The sequence below is a fragment of the Eptatretus burgeri genome, chromosome 7 (assembly GCF_056783735.1).
Source record: "Eptatretus burgeri isolate ZD-2024b chromosome 7, Ebu_testis_v1, whole genome shotgun sequence".
Classification (NCBI taxonomy): Eukaryota; Metazoa; Chordata; class Myxini; order Myxiniformes; family Myxinidae; genus Eptatretus; species Eptatretus burgeri.
The window spans coordinates 103,435,300-103,452,552 of record NC_140967.1 but is presented as its reverse complement, the minus strand read 5'-3'; the positions used below and the strand labels follow the sequence as shown (position 1 = coordinate 103,452,552).

The 17,253-nt window shown below is 44.5% G+C and overlaps 3 protein-coding genes across 6 annotated transcripts in view; 2 read left to right on the top strand and 1 right to left on the bottom strand.

Annotated features, from left to right (window-relative positions):
- The window catches only part of PDCD5 (programmed cell death 5), a 34,040-nt gene extending 26,277 nt beyond the window's left edge, over positions 1-7,763 (top strand). Inside the window, exons 2-6 of the mRNA XM_085890066.1 lie at positions 549-598; positions 843-904; positions 4,909-5,000; positions 7,315-7,386; positions 7,594-7,763. Of these exons, the coding sequence (XP_085746192.1) occupies positions 549-598; positions 843-904; positions 4,909-5,000; positions 7,315-7,386; positions 7,594-7,635 (318 nt within the window). The 3' untranslated portion in view covers positions 7,636-7,763. The remainder of the gene's footprint in view (positions 1-548; positions 599-842; positions 905-4,908; positions 5,001-7,314; positions 7,387-7,593) is intronic.
- Positions 6,423-16,573, bottom strand: UBE2C (ubiquitin conjugating enzyme E2 C). 3 transcript variants are annotated; one of them, XM_085890064.1, is made up of 6 exons: positions 16,385-16,573; positions 14,178-14,205; positions 10,942-11,028; positions 8,168-8,372; positions 8,009-8,068; positions 6,423-7,932 (listed from the first exon to the last, which is right to left on the bottom strand). In XM_085890064.1, the coding sequence occupies exons 2-6, from the start codon at positions 14,178-14,180 to the stop codon at positions 7,739-7,741; spliced, it is 549 nt and encodes a 182-aa protein (XP_085746190.1). In that variant the 5' UTR covers positions 14,181-14,205; positions 16,385-16,573; the 3' UTR covers positions 6,423-7,738. The 3 variants fall into 3 exon arrangements, with proteins under 3 accessions (XP_085746190.1, XP_085746189.1, XP_085746191.1); XM_085890063.1 differs by lacking the exon at positions 16,385-16,573 and adding an exon at positions 15,681-15,974; XM_085890065.1 differs by lacking the exon at positions 16,385-16,573 and adding an exon at positions 15,681-15,972 and having other exon boundaries at positions 7,784-7,891.
- Positions 16,025-17,253, top strand: part of LOC147023969 (ran-binding protein 9-like) — a 108,852-nt gene continuing 107,623 nt past the window's right edge. Inside the window, exon 1 of one of the 2 annotated variants that reach the window (XM_085890060.1) lies at positions 16,025-16,141. The gene's annotated coding sequence lies outside the window, so the exon portion shown is untranslated. The remainder of the gene's footprint in view (positions 16,142-17,253) is intronic. The other variant, XM_085890061.1, reaches the window with a different exon arrangement.

Sequence of the window (17,253 nt, the reverse complement as noted above, 5' to 3'; positions counted from 1 at the left end):
ATTAGAACCATGTATTGATTGATTGATTGATTGATACCTGTGGACGAGCAGGATGGTCTAGAGATCTGCACACTTGCCTGTAAAGCATAAGCTGTGTCGCCTCGGTTCGAATCCCGACCCAGTTATATTCTGTCATCCCAGTGTTTTACATTCAGGGCGATTCATCAATGTGTGTACCATCCCTCGGATGGCCGTTAAGCTAGGCGCTCTGTCGACTAGCATTAGTTGGTGGACCTTAAAGATCCCACGTTGTCCTTCGTGGAGAGTAGGCGAGCTATCGCCAGTACTCTGAACAAATTCCAAATTCCTGCCATGACTACTACTGGGAAGGAAATTGCAAACCACCCAGTCTAACCTTTTGCCAAGGAACTGCTTCGGCAGCACCGACGCTCCGTAACAGAGTATGTAGGGTACATCAGAATTGATATCTGTACAACTATGTCCAATACTGGAGGAGGAAACACAATGCTGTTGTCGATTTAAAAAAAAAAAGATAATGACACCACATCTTCATCTCGTTCTTGTTTCTTGCCTTCGTAACCTCACAGGAGAATGCGAACCCTCAAGCTCAGCAGGCAGCCCAGGAAGCGGCAGACAAGTAAGACACTAGACGTGCACAACTGTGTGCCTAGACCCTCTTTGGTACTGTAATTAAACATGGAGATACCTTACATTATGGTAAGTGTGTTCGTTTAATGTCTTTAATGAGAATACATTTTAATTTATTGTCAAGGTGGTTTTGATCAGCTTGAAGGGAGTGGGTAAACAAGAAGCTAACTGCTGTTGAGAGCTGCCATTGTTATTGTGTGCTTGTTCTGATTTTAACATTGTTTTGTTACCAGGGAGGCAGAAATGAGGAACAGCATCCTGTCGCAGGTTTTGGATCAGAATGCCAGGGCACGCCGTAAGTTATCCTTTCCCCTTTGACTCTGAGAACTCGTCATCCTTTGTTTTGTTTCTCTGAACACTTGCTGGTTACTAGAGAATTCTATGAAAGGCAAAATCATAACCCCCTCCCCCTCTCCAAATCCATTTATTTAATTTCTACTCTATCCTTTTTTATGGTTTTTTTTTTCTCTATTTTTTGTTATCACCCTCTTCTTTCTGTGTTTAGAATGTGTAGATATCCTCTTCACACACAATAGCTCGTCATGCAATGGAAAAGTAGTCTTTATGAAGACTAGAGTCTGTCTGCATTGTTGGACAAAATGAGGATGATGAATTTTCTCAATCGAAGGTTGAGAGAGAGGTATGGTAACCACCATGGAAAAGTGTGTGTGTGCACTGTGAACATGTGTGTGGAGGAGCCAAGGAGAATGTCAAGGATGTAAAAGGAAGGTAATGACTATGTGGAAGAAGGGGTGTGGATGTCAGGGTTCACTGTTAAAATGGAGAGGGAGAGCGCACATGCAGCGACCTTTGCACTCCGGTCGGCTCACTTCGATTCTGATTCATACATGCTACAATATGGGGAAGCAGTTTTAAATTCAAAACTAAACCTTCAGTCCTTAAGAGTCCCCTAAACAGAAGGGGAGGGGTGGGAGAGCAGGGGTGAGAAGAGAAGGGAGAGTGAGAGAGGGAAGAGATGGATGGATATATGGGGGTGGGAGAGAGAGGGTGGTGGTGGCATTCTGACAGATGTGGCATCCAGTTCAACGTCCATCCAAGAGATGGCACACACACATTGATGAATCACCGTGCTTGTGAAACACCGGGCTGACAGTTTATAGCTGGGTCGGGATTCAAACCCAGGCTAGACAGCTTCAGCAAGCATACATACCTCTCGGCTATCCTGCCATGATGTGGCAATTCATTGCTTTTTAACGACTGAAAACATTCTTTTTTTACTTATTGTAATCATCTCATTTATTTTTCCTTCCGAACTCCGGAGATGGCCCCACAGTGAACCGCACTACGGTGTCACTATTGAAGCTTGAAGAGCGTTTGCAAAGTAGCTTAACCACTCAAGCAAGCACTCCAATAAAACGGTTGAAGAAACTTTTTAAAACGAAACTTTTTTTTATATTCGTGTCTTTGCCGAAGTGATAGGAGAAACATGGTGTAAAATAAAATTGCACTTTTTCAACAAGCCAGCCACCGCCCGACACACTGCATGACATGGGGCCAAACGCAGGCGAGTGGGCCCTGAACTTTGTTCATTTCGATTGATATATTCAGTGACAATGCGAATATTGTAAAGCACTCAAACAAGCACTTCAACAAAACGTTTGATAAGGAACGGCAGGCTTGGCAAGCGATGAGTGATCACCGATCGATCACGTAAACACCATGCACCTGGATACGCCCGGAATGTCAAGTTATGTCCAAATTGGACAAATGAGCACTTTTTATTTTTAGCAGTCAGAACTACTGCTGAAGTCAATAAAGAAATTAAAATTTTGAAATTTGGTTGAGATGAAGGGATTCTCGAGGTTATGGCATGTGCGGAAATGAAATAAAGCCACAAACGCTGGTATCTCCGAGCGTCTATAAGCATTGCAATGTATCCAGCAGGTGTATCGTAGGTTTGATGATCAGGCATTCAATAATGAGTGAGGAAAGTGGAGGGGAAAAAACCCCAAAAAACTTTATTGTTGAGAAACCATTGTGGCCTGTTCCCAATCAAGGCATTGCTGAGCAGGCTGAACAAAATGGTGAAATTAGATCCCACTGAGGGACAGAGATGACCAAGGATCAGCCTTGATAAAGGATAATTAAATAAGGTCGTTAATTATCTTCAAAAGGGGTGTTTAACTTTACTTAAACACACAATTTTTATTCATACACCCCCTTGGAGTTCCCTTAGTATGCATGCAAATTTCAGGCTGCTGGATTTTATGATTTTGGAGTTGTGGAGCGTGCACGTGCATGCGTATGCACACACACACACACCCTGATGACTGACTGTCTGACTGTCACACTGACACACATTGACATTTATTATTATAGATTTGGAGCAGAAGTGGGAGAGTTCATGAATATTAGCAATATAATCCCCATTCCTTTTTAGGTCATCTCTCCCGAGATGACCAAATAAAGCTGGACCAATTGTCCGTCCGTCCGTCAATTTTTCTTTCCGATCTTTATGAAACTTAGTATGTGGGTAGAGGTCGATGAGTGTTGCACAACGATATAACTTTTGTCCAGGGTCAAGGTCACGTAAGTTATAAAAATCGCCATTTTCAAAGCCTATCTGGTCTGCCATTCTACAAGATATTCGGCAACTGTTTATTGATTATGATAGTAAAAAATATTATCTTGTATCTAACCGGACAGATTTTTGAATTTCCGTCCCGTTTGGCCGCCACGTAACCTGGAAGATGGTCAAAAACACCTCCCGGTACAAAGAAAACTTTTTACTTCCGATCTTGATATGATGAAATTTGGTATGTGGGTCGAGGTCGATGAGTGATACCCAACGACATATTTTTTCCCGGATTCGAGGTCAGGGTCAAGGTCACGAGGTCACGAAAGTTGTGAAAATTGCCATTTTCAAAACCTATCTCGTCTGTCATTTTAGGAGATATCTGGCAACGGTTCATCGATTATGATAGTAAAAAAAAAATATTGTAGATATGACCGTCACCCCCACACGGGGGTAATTTTTTTTGAATTGTCATTAAGCAGAATGGCCAAGAAGGATGCACACTTGCCTCAAAGCTGTCGAGTCTGGGTTTGAATCCTGACCCAGCTATAAATTGCCATCATGGTGCTTCACATGCAGGGTGATTCATCGATGTGTGTGCCATCCCTCAGAAGGACCTTAAACTGGGCGTCCCCTCTGCCGGCATTAGTTTGTGGACGTTAAAGACCCCACTGTCTCCTTCAAGAAGAGTAGGCGAGTGTTCGTCAGTACCCTGAATAAATGACAAATTCCTGTCCTAAGCGGCAGGGAGCACTGCATCAGCAGCACATCCACGCCCTCAGGAAATGATGGAAACCAGCAGCCACAGGCTGCAGACGAAATGATTGCAGAAGAATCTCGTAATAATATTTGACGGAAGGTGGCAGGAATTAAAAATTCAATCCCAATGGCTGTGATAATTCACTTGATATTTGGCTAAAGACATTATATGGGATCTTCAACATGCGCAAGTAGCTAATGCTAGCAGGCAGGATGACCAGCTTAATAAACATCCATGGATCATTGCAACACAACACTGTGTTGCAATGCCACGTGTGCCATCATCAATTCAGCAGTTTACCGTTGGGGTGGAAATCGCACGCACAGCACGCCGCTCAAATGTAATCGCAGTACTGCACCATTTGAGCAGACATTGGTTTTTGTGAACATCGAACCGCTTCAAATTCATGGGAGACTGTCTGCACAACATGGGGATATGTGTCTTTCACTTGGTTGCATTTAAACGGTACGTGGAATTCAAACAACTTCTGTCACTCAAACAACCAATAAATGTGTTGAAGTAAATTTTGGAAAATCATGGGATTGCTGCACATGAAATCGCCGAATTGGAGGTCGGTGTTGTCAAAACTCTGTCATCGAGGTTGGGTTGGAGGTGGGTTGGGGAATTCCATGTCCCATACAGGACAGATTTATCACCTTGTGATCTCCAAATTTGGACCACTCGAAGAAGTACGCCGAGCATTTGCTTTAAGAACGCCGTGGATGTCCGATAGCATGCCCTGAAACGGCTCGGCGGGTGGCATAGGGGAGCTACCACACCAATGGGATAAATGTGTATGTTTAGCAGGTGAATACGTTGAGTAACAGGTGGTTTCATCTTCTCAGAATAAAGTGGGGGGGGGGGATTCAAGAAATACTCCACAAACTTTTTTTTGCTCTCATTGCTTTAACAGATCGCAATGAAACATTTCCTTTGTGTTCTCGCAGCCAATTTACTGTGTTCTGAAATGTCCTTCGTTATTAATGGTGTTGCTGTCTTCCAGTGAGTAATCTGGGGATGGTGAAACCTGACAAGGTGAAAGCCGTTGAAAACTACTTGATACAGATGGCTCGGTTTGGACAGCTCCCTGGTCAGGTAAGGGAGACAACAATTGCTTGCCTTAACTTACACACGTGATCATATCCTCTGCTCTGGTTTGAGGACTTATTTATCTACCTCTGTGTCTCTCATCGAGTATGCTTTAGAACCTGGCAGTGTTGGTACTTTAACCTCAGGCGAATGATCAAACACATCCCTCGATTTAATTTTAAGCCTGGTGTTGGCTTAACAGTGAAGGTGGCTGACTTTCCGGTTGTTAGGTCTTGAGTTTGAGCCCCTGTTAGTGCCATTAAACACCAGGTGTTTTTCCTTCTGAGGTCATCAAAAGGAGGACCATCTTGCTGGTAACAAGGGCACTTCATCAGTGGTACAGCCTCGCTCCCAGCAATGATGCAACCAGCAGCCACAAGCTGCATACACAATATATAGAATAACTACAATTTAAGTTCCGTGGCTTTGTTGACGGGAATACCAATCTTTGCATAATTGCTAAAAAAAATTGTTTTAAAAAGTTGTTGATGGGAAAAATTAAATCAGGCGGTTAAAGATACCGGCAAAGCTATGCACTCAGGGAGTGAAGAGGAGGAGATTGTTCATGGGATATTCATCACAGCCTTTTTAGATGCTGAATTCTGAATCATGAAAAAAAAATTAAATTCTCGCCCGTCCCCCTCGCTTCCTTCTTTTGATCATTCTGGGTTACATATTCGGCGTGGACCATGCAAGGAAACGAACTCTCCTCACGCATGTACATGCAGCACGTATTCTGATGAAGGCGACTTTTGAAATCTTTTCCCAGTACTCCGTAGCATTTGTTGCGCTTATGCTTTGGAATCATCTTATCTTATGCTTATCTCATCTGGAATTCGTCACCTGTTGGATGTGTTTCACATAATTGTGCAACGTGTGGCTTTTTAGCCGATTGGCTGGGACAATTGATGGGCGGACGCACTCAAGCATGTCGAGACCAAGCTCCTTTTTATATTGTTGCGAATTCGCGCCCGCCGGCGTGCGGACGGCCACGTCACTCGAATCGTGACCGCATCGCCCACCGGACGGACAATTCAGTCGTGACCCTCTCGGAACAACGCCGGGTTTTGATTTGAACCGTTTTGGAGAGGGGGATCACTAGATCAGATGATGGAAGTTGTCAGAGACTTGCAGAACAGCCAAAAAATATATAAATTCTTAACCACCTTAAGTAGCCCATAGGCTATGGCTTTGGGACTCAGTGGGGGTGGGTGACCCAGTGCAAGGTTGGACAGGAAAACGAAGCTCATATTACTTCAAGGTCACTTTAGGATTGGAAGCAAGAAAGGTTTTGTGTATCACATGAAGCCATCCATCATTGTCCAATTTATCTGGAGAGACATCATCTTGCAGGAGTTATAAACAAAATAATAACTTGCTGGCAGAGTACCTGCCCTATGAGCGATTTTGCTCCAAGCATGCAACACGTTCTTCTGAAGCATACCTTTATTTGGGTGGTGTATAGGCAACTGACAGCTCTGTATATGCAAAAAAAATTAACCTGGGTTCCGACCGCCTGATGCAAAATCATACCGACTGCTTATATTTCAAAACACCTCACTGCACTGGAAAACATGGGGACAGGAATACTGTAAAAAAGGGAGACTCGTAATATCCTCCCCCAGCTTGTGGTGGCGCTACATGATACACATTTACATAGGGGAAAATGTTCCCCCACTCCCCCTCCCCCAAGACCACCGTCAAAGATAAAAGCACCCCTATACATTAATTGGGGTCATGCCGATTGATCCTCTGAAGCATGTCGGTCATTGGACGTGTTGGAGGAGTGTGACACACAAACACCGGTTCATGAATTACAGTAACGATGATGACATACCTATCTACAACCTTCTGATTGATGTACCTGTGGTGCCAAAGCTGTTCCTTGATGAGGTTTGTACTGGGTAGTTCACCATTGCTTTCATAGCAGTAACTTGGACAGGTATATTTTCAGGGTGCTGGTGATAGCTCACCTCCTCTTCGTGAAGGACACCACGTGATCTTTATTATCCACTAACTCGTGTCGGAAGACAGGCCAGGACGCCAGTTTAACGTCCATCCAAGGGACAGCGCACATTAATTGCCCTGCCTGTGAAACATGGGGATGAGTTTATAGCTGGGTCGAAATTCCAACCCACGGGGGTAGGGGGAGCTGAAATAATTACCATCCTGTCATCCCATCTCTCTACTTAAAGAAGTTAAAATTTTAATCAACCATTCACTCGTATACACATTAAGACAGACTTGGGGCCAATGTTCCGACCACTGTTGCTGAAGGCCCAATGATGTGCACCATAACTGTTCCTGCCCTCTGGCACAGGTGAACGAGCAAGACCTAATTGGAATTCTACAGAAAGTGAGCCAAGACAGCGAGAAGAAAACGACAATAAAGGTGAGCATGAATACACTGGAGGGGAGGTGGGACTTTTCCATAAAACCAATGCACTCGCATTTGTAAGAACATGTTTGCAATGAGATCTCCTGATATGTCATTGGGTTGCTACTGTAAGATGGCCGACAGTTATCACCTTGTTTTGCTCGATTACGTAATACTGTATTCTTTGTCTTCAGCACTAATTTCTTGTGCCGATGTCTCCAGTTCCAGAGGCGGCGGCTGGATTCTGATGAAGAAGACTTTTGAAATCCTTTCCCAGTACTCCGTAGCATTTGTTGCGCTTATGCCTAAGCACGGTCTCATCTGGAATATGTCACCTGTTGGAAGTTTCATTCGCATGCACAACTTTTCAGCCTGCAACAGCATCGTTTTTGCAATAAAAAAAAAATAATAATAATTTGAGCAATTCTTTATTACACATTGACAGGTAAAACAATACATTTAAGAAAGAGTCATTTCTGCTTCGCATTCTGGGAATGAAACAGCATTTGCTTCTTGTATTCTGCATGGGTGAGGGGGGGAGGGGTTCGAGAATAAGAATCGCTTTATTCTGGCAGCATAAACACATTACTGCACTGATCAGTCATAGAACGTGCTGTTAGTAATTCAAACATCTCACCTGTCTGGTTGTTCCAGAGAGCTGCTGCCGTGGTGTTGAGGGGACTTTTGATGTTGGGTTCTGGAATGACATGAGAAGCAACTTTCATTGTCAACAATTCTTATTGAAGGATTGAAATAGGTAAAGGCAATGGGGGGGGGAGGGGGAGGGGAGGTGTACCAGAAAGTAGGCTCTGAAGAGATAGTAGTATTGTCCGAACATCGTACAGTGCAGACCACTCATCCTTGAGAATGTCCAGACAAATGTTGCCTTCGCAGTCCACGTTAGGGTGGAAGCAAGGAGTGACAAAGACAACGCGTGGGGCATTGTATGGGTAACCGCTTGGGAACTCCAGCAAAAGCTTGTATGACAAGCCCTCATACACCTGTGGTGTCACGACCAGAAGGTTTACTCTTATTACTGGATAAATATGGATGGAAAATTACATTTTAAACACATCGACAATGAACATAACTCAATGATGGTCAATACTGTTACAAAGAATGGGTGGGGGTTTTCCATAGACAGATTGTGGTCGAATCCATGTGTTTGAGTCTGCGAGATTGCCATGTGAGAGGGACCCGTCAGAGCAAGTCATTTTACACGTGACGGTCATTTTGTAGGCATAAACACCTTGTTTGTGGGTGGGGTGAGGTGTGCCTAAATGCAGGCACACACTTATGACTTGTGCGAGTTGGCCCATTACGATCTCTGGCCAGAGTGTGCCAGCCATGGTAGTGTTGAAGAGCTGGACGTGGCAATGGGATTTTTATTGGGGCTACCCCATGGGGGAGGGACAGCCGAGAGAACTCCACCCACTACAAGAGGAAAAGAGCAAGAAGACTACGAGTTAGTGGTTCACTGAAGAGCCTGTGATGCAGGACATTCATGTGGTTCTGCTCTGAAGTTTTGGGATTGACAAAAGCAGGCATCACCCTATTTTCGGAGGAGAGACAGAACAGCTCCACGCGCAAAGAAGCGATGTCAGGTCGAGTTCCCGTGAACATGGAAAAACACTCCCATTGCACTGTGTTCAGATATTTTTTAAAGCATGGTATTGGCTTAAAATCTGAGGGTCTTGAGTTTTAGCCCTTGTTAGGGTGTTGAATTAACACCAGGTGGATCGATTCAGCCTGTCATCCTGAGGTTGGCAAAATGAGTATCAGCTTTTTGGTAACGGGGGCACTGCTTCAATGGCTCAGCTGTGCACCCATCCAGCCATAGGCTAACAAAAATATGTTGTAAAGCTCATTCCAACCTGTTTGTAAGGGGGGGTGCAAATAAATAATCAAATGCAGGTGAGTGACCCAAGACAAGGAGGAAGCACAGTTTGTTATTGCTTGCAATGTGTTAGCAAACCCCACTTGTATATTCTTTCAACTTTGCTGTTCCCCAAGGATTATTCAAATGAGCCAAAATCAATGGCACACAAAAAGCAGACGGCTCAAACACGTTTTCCTATCTTTTAAAGGGTTTTTGTATTGAAAAGTACAGGGAAGAAGGTAGACGGGACCATAATCTCGAGTACGAAGCAAGCAAATCAAAAGACAGAGGTCAAAGGGAACACGCAAACTTGTATACAAGGATGAGAAATAAAGTGCAAATCCTAACCCACTCTTGGAGCCACAGAACACACTTTTACAACAAGACAACAATGCAGGCAGAACTTCCCTTTGTCTATGATGCGCAGGCTTGACGCAGGACTCAATGCAGCCTACTTTGGAAACCAGGTGCGAGACGAGAGCCAATGATGAAGTCGGTCCAAAGACAAAGAAAACCAGCGAAGAGTAGCACCCAAGATGCAGAAAGTGAACCAGTCACAAAGAGCGCCAGCAACCAACTCCTCAACCAGGCCTCATGGCCCTCTATCCTCTCCAATCGAGGCCTCCTAAAGCACTTCTTTGCATTCCATGCATGTGGAGCTCTTTCTGTCTTGCCATCTTCTCTCCAAGAACAGGGTGATGCCAGCTTGGGTCAAACCCAAAACCACACGAATGTCCTGCATCACAAGCTCATCCATAAACCACTTGCTCATCTTTCTCTTCCTCTTCCTCTCTCGTGGTGCGCAGAGTTCTCTGGGCCATCTTGCCCATGGAGTGGCCCCAATAAAAATAATCCCATTGCCACTTCCGACTCCACAACATATTGCACTGCCATGGCTGGCACACTGGCCAGAGATAGTAATCAGCCAAGTCACACACGTCACATGCATGCCTCTGCTTTTCGGAAGTCCTCACAAATCCCAGCCCACAAACAAGAGGCATTTATGCCGACAAAATTACTGGCTATCCCATCCATAAATTACATACGCTGCAGCCTCAGCATCACGTGTCACAAACGACTGACAGGTCCCCGTTACATGGCAATCTAACCGACTTGAAAAACACAGACCATACTGCACTTACGCCAGTCTAGCTATGGATCCCCTCCCAATAATGTAACAAAACTTGATATTGTAAGGTGAGGAAATACTTTCTCGATTGTCAAGATGATCAAGTATAAAGGCCTGCCTGGATTGCAATTTTATATACCAGCAAAGAACTTGGCCTTTGACTGGTTATTTCAGGATTTGACTTGTAATACTCCTCCTCACCAGGAATGGCACTATACCATATTTATATGAAAAAAAGAAATCTGTCTGCTCCCCCACCCTGAACTTCCAGAACAAAGTTTTAATCCCTAAAACCAACCCATGCACATCCCAGATACAACCATCAGTTTTAAACTCATTCTGTCCAGCAGTTCAGGAGTGCATAGATGTCAAACAAACACACAACCAGTTACTATTTTATATTACACCCACTTGTGGGAAGTGCACATTTCCTTAACCCATGTGGTTCAGCATGCATTGTAACATTGACTCTGCAGTGCGATTCGAAAGTTACAACATCCACATAAGCAATCGCTGTCACAGTGACTTTGAATAAGGTGGTCTCTACATACAGTCAACCCACCGTGCCAGCTGCCCCTTGAATGGTGCCGATCCATCGGAACAGATTCTCTCCATCAGGGAATGCAGAGATACCCTTGTCCCCAGAGCGCTGTTGGACACAAGACATGCACAGATTCGCCATTGGGGTCTGTAGGGTTATAAACCATCCCCATGTTTCTGCAAAATGGCTAAGTTAGCTCTTCACTTTTGAGAAGCTCTACATGAGCTCTACTTTCTCTAGAAAAGTCAACAATCCATGCAGCCAATCATTACATTAACAGCACCACCCAAGGCCAAACTGTTTGAAAGAGAAGAATGTTGAATTTGTCTTTCTGGTGACACCAACTCTCTGGTTGAGATATTGTTTTTGGCCCAATCAATGGTGAAGAATCACTTTAAAAATTAAATAATTCTCGTATCCAGATCCAGATTCGGATCTTCACCAAATTGGAATCAATTCATCCTTGCCACAGACTCAACATGTCCACCAAGTTTCGTCCGAATCCGTCCTCAACTTTTTGAGATATCCTGTACACAACCAGACAGAAAGAGGTGAAAACAACCAACCTCCTTCACCTTCGGTGGCGGAGGTAACTGGGCTTAAACAGTATCCTCGACAGATTCGACAACACCTGCAACCTCTGCCAGGCCAGGCCACCACACACACACACACACACACACACACACACACACACACACACACACACACACACACACACACACACACACACACACACACACACACACACACACAAAAACATTAATATGGAAGACTACACGGTCCTGGCTCCACTTCGACCAGAACACAACATCATAGATGTGAGGAATCTCTGGGTCGCTCCTGGGAGATCGATCGGCTATCTCCATGCCGCGGGCTTGTTCGAGCAGAACTGACCGAGGCAACACATCGTCCTTTTCTAGAAGCACCTCATCATATTCCTTTACGAACATGTCAGCAAGGTGGAAAAGATCATCTCCAACAAAGGCCGTGCAGGACAGTTGATAAAGTGCAGGGATTTTATCGATCTGTGCCACCAGAGAAGATTTCGGAATCGAGGCCGAATGGCACTTTTGTGACATCCTGCGCTACGAAAGGGATGCTGCGCCGGTACAGTCGATCGACTGAATACCAAAAGCTGGCTCACAAAAACCTTGTAAGGAACAAATCAGCACTCAATTTCTGAATTCTTCTTCTTCACAAACTGAGGCAAAAAGTTGGAACTTGTTGAGGGACAGCATTTCAGTCTTCAGGAAATAAAAGGGATAGGCGACTGATGTCTGACCACCATTCGTGTCTGGCACGTCAAGAACATACAAGCTTAAAGAGGAGGAAGCACCACAAGTGACCGCAGCACTTGAGGAACAGCCAAAGTAGCAATTGGTAACGGGTGAGATAATGTACAAAGGCCTAAATTGCATTACCCCAAAGATATTGGATATCCAAATGTTTGGAAAAATCTCTTTTCTGATGTAAAATCATCGAAGACTGGCTTCAAGACATTTTTCCAATGACCCGAAATGAAGCGCACAGGTGTACACAAGAAAAAGGATCTTCGCCCCCTTTTTGAGTTCCCAGCATGGCGTTTTCATGGGATCTTGTACAGTGAAAGTTTTTCAAATCTCGCACCAGCCCTACCCCAAGGAGGTCAGGTGTTCAATCTCATAAAGAGAGATCTATTTATGACTCGCGTTTCGAAAGTTTTCCATAAAATCGAGTTTGTTCAAACGGTTGGACGGTCGGGTCAAACTTGGGTGACCTGCTTCTCAAAAACAATTTGACCTCAGTCATTTTGTCTTCAAAATCGATTTTTTTTTTCAAGTCGAAGTCCCAGTGGAAGATTCCAAAACTTCTGCTTTGCCGTTACAAAGACCCCGTTCCCAACGACGATGGCAGTCACAGAAAGCCGTCTCACCAAATTGCATAAACTCATTAAATGCCCACCATATGGGATCTCGCTTTATCCGTGAGAACGATTCGACCAGTTTTTCTTCGACAAACCAAGCTGTTCCCCTTCATGGTTTCCCCTTGTCCACCAGGAGACCTCCCCAATGAACATTGAGGCAAAATAATCTCGACTCGTTACGATCGTTGCCGTGTATTGGACACTCTTACACGAGTCGTCTCATCCGAACTGCTGAGCAGCTGAGATTAGAACTTGAACTTGACTTTTAAACAACGCTAGCAAAGAAACCATCCTCATGTAAAAGTCCATTCCTCCACATCGACGAGGTCGATGGCGGCTTCCACCAGGTGACTCGATACGATGCACGTTTACATGAGAGAATCGAGGTGCTCCTCTCACCATAAACAATGGGGCTTGTGATGTCTTGACGACCGAAAGCCAAGACCCTATTACAACCACCAGTTTTCACCTCATTCTGTCATAGTTTAGGAATGTATAGAAGTCAAACAAACAAACCCACAATCATACAGGGTGGCCCGGGTCACGAGGCAGATAGGATTTGGGCCGTTGGGCTGCATTGCCGTCAGCACGTCAAGAAAGAGTGGCAATTACTGAGCATATATATATTTATATATTTTCTACTTTGTTAATACAATATGAACCTCCTGACTTTTCGGCCACCCTGTATATGTAGTATGATAATGAAATAATTGTGTGCTTTTTGTTTGTTTTTTTTCACCTCCGCCGACCAAAGGTGGACGGAGGTTATGTTTTCACCCTTGTCTGTCTGTCTGTGAACAAAATATCTCAAAAAGTTGACAGATTCGGACAAAATTTGGTTGAGAGTTTGGGAATGCGACATCGACGAAAGGATTCGATTTCGGTGAAGATCCGAATCCAGATCTGAGGATTAAAGTGATTTTTCACCATTGAGAGAGAGAGAGAGCCAACAAACGACATCTCAAAAACTTATGGACGGATTGGGACGAAACTTGGCGGACGGGTTGGTTCGGTGAAAAGGACAAGGTGATTAAATTTTAGATTAAATCCAGATCCGTCCAGCAGATCACCGGGATACAAAACGTGAACTAATCAGCCTGGCAGAGGTATGTGGAACTTGCTTCATCACAAAAGGGCTTTAGTGATGAAGAGTAAACAACATGCACCTCTTCAACGTTTTCGGCGTCTTGTCCCATTCCCAACCAAGCCTGCCGTGGACGAGGTCCCAAAGTGCCACAAGGATTTTTGCTCACAAATCAAATTTTTTTTTCACTTTAACTACCTTGAACAATCGTTACTATTTTGTAACGACAGTACGCGCTTCCAATCAACCTTCACGGCCATACGTACTCACCATCAACGTTAAAAGCTCCTGCTGTAATCTGGAATACAAAATGGACATTGCAAACACAGGGTTACCTGGTTGTACATGTTACCTCATTCCAAAAAAAGTTCTACAACAAGTAAACATGAATCTTGAGATGCACCTTTCTGGGCTTCAGCTTCAAATTGGAATCTCAAAATGAGAGGTAGTAGATTCCTGAAGGACAATCAAATCTGCCACCAGCAGCAACTTGGTGTGCCGTCTCCATTTACCTACCCTCTTCTACCTCTACCCTTCGCAAAGCACCTCAAGTCAAAACATTCACCTGCTCAGCCTCCCCAAGTCAAGGCTGACGGCCCACCTGCATTCATTCGTCCCCTTCTCTGGATTGTTGAATGGTCGCCATACATCCTTGGTCTCATCCCTCATCATCCTCCTCACTTCGGTTTTTCAGTTGTGCTGCCTCATGTACATAACCTCCTCCACACACCCACTCATCCCTGTTTGTTTTTGTTAACCCTCCACCCTCCCCCACACCCTTCGGGACTTCGTAAACCCACTCCACTCCCCTTTGTCATTCAGATCCTCCCTGAACCCAGACTGTTGTTAAAAAAAAACAAAAAAAAAAACACAGAACACTATGTCACTCCATGTTGAGAACATTGAAACATTTTGTAGTATGGAAAATATGGAAGCAGGGATTTGTTAAAACATTTCAAACAAATACATTTAGAGAGTAGAGTGGGGGAAACAACAAATGGAGGAACAACAGTACAGGAGAGGACATTGTAGAAGGAAGAGAAAAAAGGTCCAACAGATAGGTGTACCAAGGCTCAGGAATGGAAATAGGGGGGGGGGGGACAACAAGGCTCAGGAATGGAAATAGGGGGGGACAACAAGGCTCAGGAATGGAAATAGGGGGGGGACAACAAGGCTCAGGAATGGAAATAGGGGGGACAACAAGGCTCAGGAATGGAAATAGGGGGGGGACTACAAGGCTCAGGAATGGAAATAGGGGGGGGGGACAACAAGGCTCAGGAATGGAAATAGGGGGGGGACAACAAGGCTCAGGAATGGAAATAGGGGGAGGGGACAACAAGGCTCAGAAATGGAAATAGGGGGGGGACAACAAGGTTCAGGAATGGAAATAGGGGGGGACAACAAGGGTCAGGAATGGAAATAGGGGGGGACAACAAGGCTCAGGAATGGAAATAGGGGGGGGGGACAACAGAGGTGACTGGGAATCCGAGAGAAGAGCTCCAGACAATGGACTCAGGAAAATCCCCCCACAGGTAGGACAATAGGGGGTTCAAGGAATGGAAGTGAGCATCGAATTTAGACCGAGCTGGGGAACGAGTGCTTGGGGTAGGTTACCTGGGGGGGAGGGGTGGGAGAGGTATGGCGGGAAGAAAGGTGAGATTGAAACGTTCACATAAGAGGACGCCGAACAAAGACAGTTCACCTTTGATTCCAATCACCTTTCACATCGGCCACGTGACACCTGGCGCATTACACTAAGTCGTGGTACTTTACCTTTTAGAAACAGAACCTTTCGCCATGGAACCGCCTTTTTCCGACGCTTTCGCGGATGAGAACGAACTTGCAGACGTCGGATCCACGTTTTGAGACGCCATGACGGTTCCACTTAACTTTCCCGAACGAGAACAAACGTCTCTCTCTTTCACACTCTGTGCCTGTAACGGGTGAATTCGATTAAAATGAGGATCCGCGAATCAGTCAGTCCGACTGGACCTGCCGGAAAGCACGTTTGAATTTGGAAAGCGGTTACAAACGGACCAATCAGCGCTCGCAACTCAAACGGACCAATGCGGTCGCGGCATTGGTTTATGGAGAACAAACCATCGCGGCCCCGCCCCCAACCTCGATGCAAAACGTCTCGCGTCACTCGTCTGTACGTGCTGACGACACCAGCGCATGACGTCATCACGTGGTGTTGCCAAACCGGCGAACAAGGACTCGCGAGAGAAAAATAGGTATTTGTTCGTTTATGACGTGTTCTCGGGTATTGTTTTAACGACGTGCCGTCTGTATTTGCTCGAGTGTGACGTTTAGCGCGATTTAAAGTTCGTTCCGCGGGGGTTTTTCGTGTAAATCCACTCTTTGGAAACGCGTGAACAACAAAGCCTCAGCGAGAGCTCGCCAAAGGATCAAAACAAAGAGGAGACAATCGAAAACCGAAAGGTCTGTTTGAGTGAAGCCGAAGAGTTGTCACTTACGAAGAAGATCGAACGGCCGGGTGTGCTTGTTCACCTCGTTCACCTCGTTCACCCCCTCGGTCGCTGTAATACGAGGCACATGATGATGATGATCATCGGACCTGGACCTTTAACTGGGACTGGACGCCTCGTGACGATGTTTGGCAACTCGGTTGCTCGTCCTCATGTGAACCCACAGGCGGTCTCGTGTCCAAGCACACAAACAGCATTCTGTTTCACTCGAATCCCACCAACGGGGGTCTTTGTGGACTCCATTCCTACATTTCGACGTGTTATTAGTTTAATGATTTATTTAATGTTTTATTACTTTATATACATACTGGGAATATATTTATATAAATATAGATATATAGATATATATGTATATATTTTGGGTTTTTAAGATCCCACCTCACCGCACAGAGTTACACGGAAATCCTTTCTGGGGTCCACAAAGATCCCAGTTGTTTTGGTTCTTTTTTTTTTTTTTTACATATTTGATGACTTCACATGGTATTTGTGTTGAGCAAGTCCTCTTAAAAAAAAAAAATAACAACTTTTAATGCTTATGTTTGTTTACTTTATCACTGAAACATCATCAAATCAAAATAGAATGTTTCCCAATTGATGTGAAACCTTGGCAAATGGAATGAAATTTAGAGTTTCTGAGTTAGGGGTCATAAAAGTCCCCAGGGTTGGAAGGTTAACTTGAGAATATATATATATATATATATATATATATATATATATATATATATATATTTCTTTGTTGACTTGATCAATAAAACACCATATTTAGACATTGATGCGAAACTTTGGCAGATTTAGTGAAATTTAGTGGTTTTTGAGTTGGAGTCCAAAAAGTCCCCAGGGTTGGAAGGTTAACTTTA

What these genes read in the sequence shown, in the direction of transcription:
- UBE2C (XM_085890063.1), bottom strand. Translation starts at nt 15,781, where the DNA reads ATGGCGTCTCAAAACGTGGATCCGACGTCTGCAAGTTCGTTCTCATCC. An exon ending in AAAGGTTCTGTTTCTAAAAG is followed by an intron (nt 14,206 to 15,680) that starts GTAAAGTACCAC and finishes TTTGTATTCCAG; the next exon opens with ATTACAGCAGGAGCTTTTAA. An exon ending in AGGAGCTTTTAACGTTGATG is followed by an intron (nt 11,029 to 14,177) that starts GTGAGTACGTAT and finishes TGTGTCCAACAG; the next exon opens with CGCTCTGGGGACAAGGGTAT.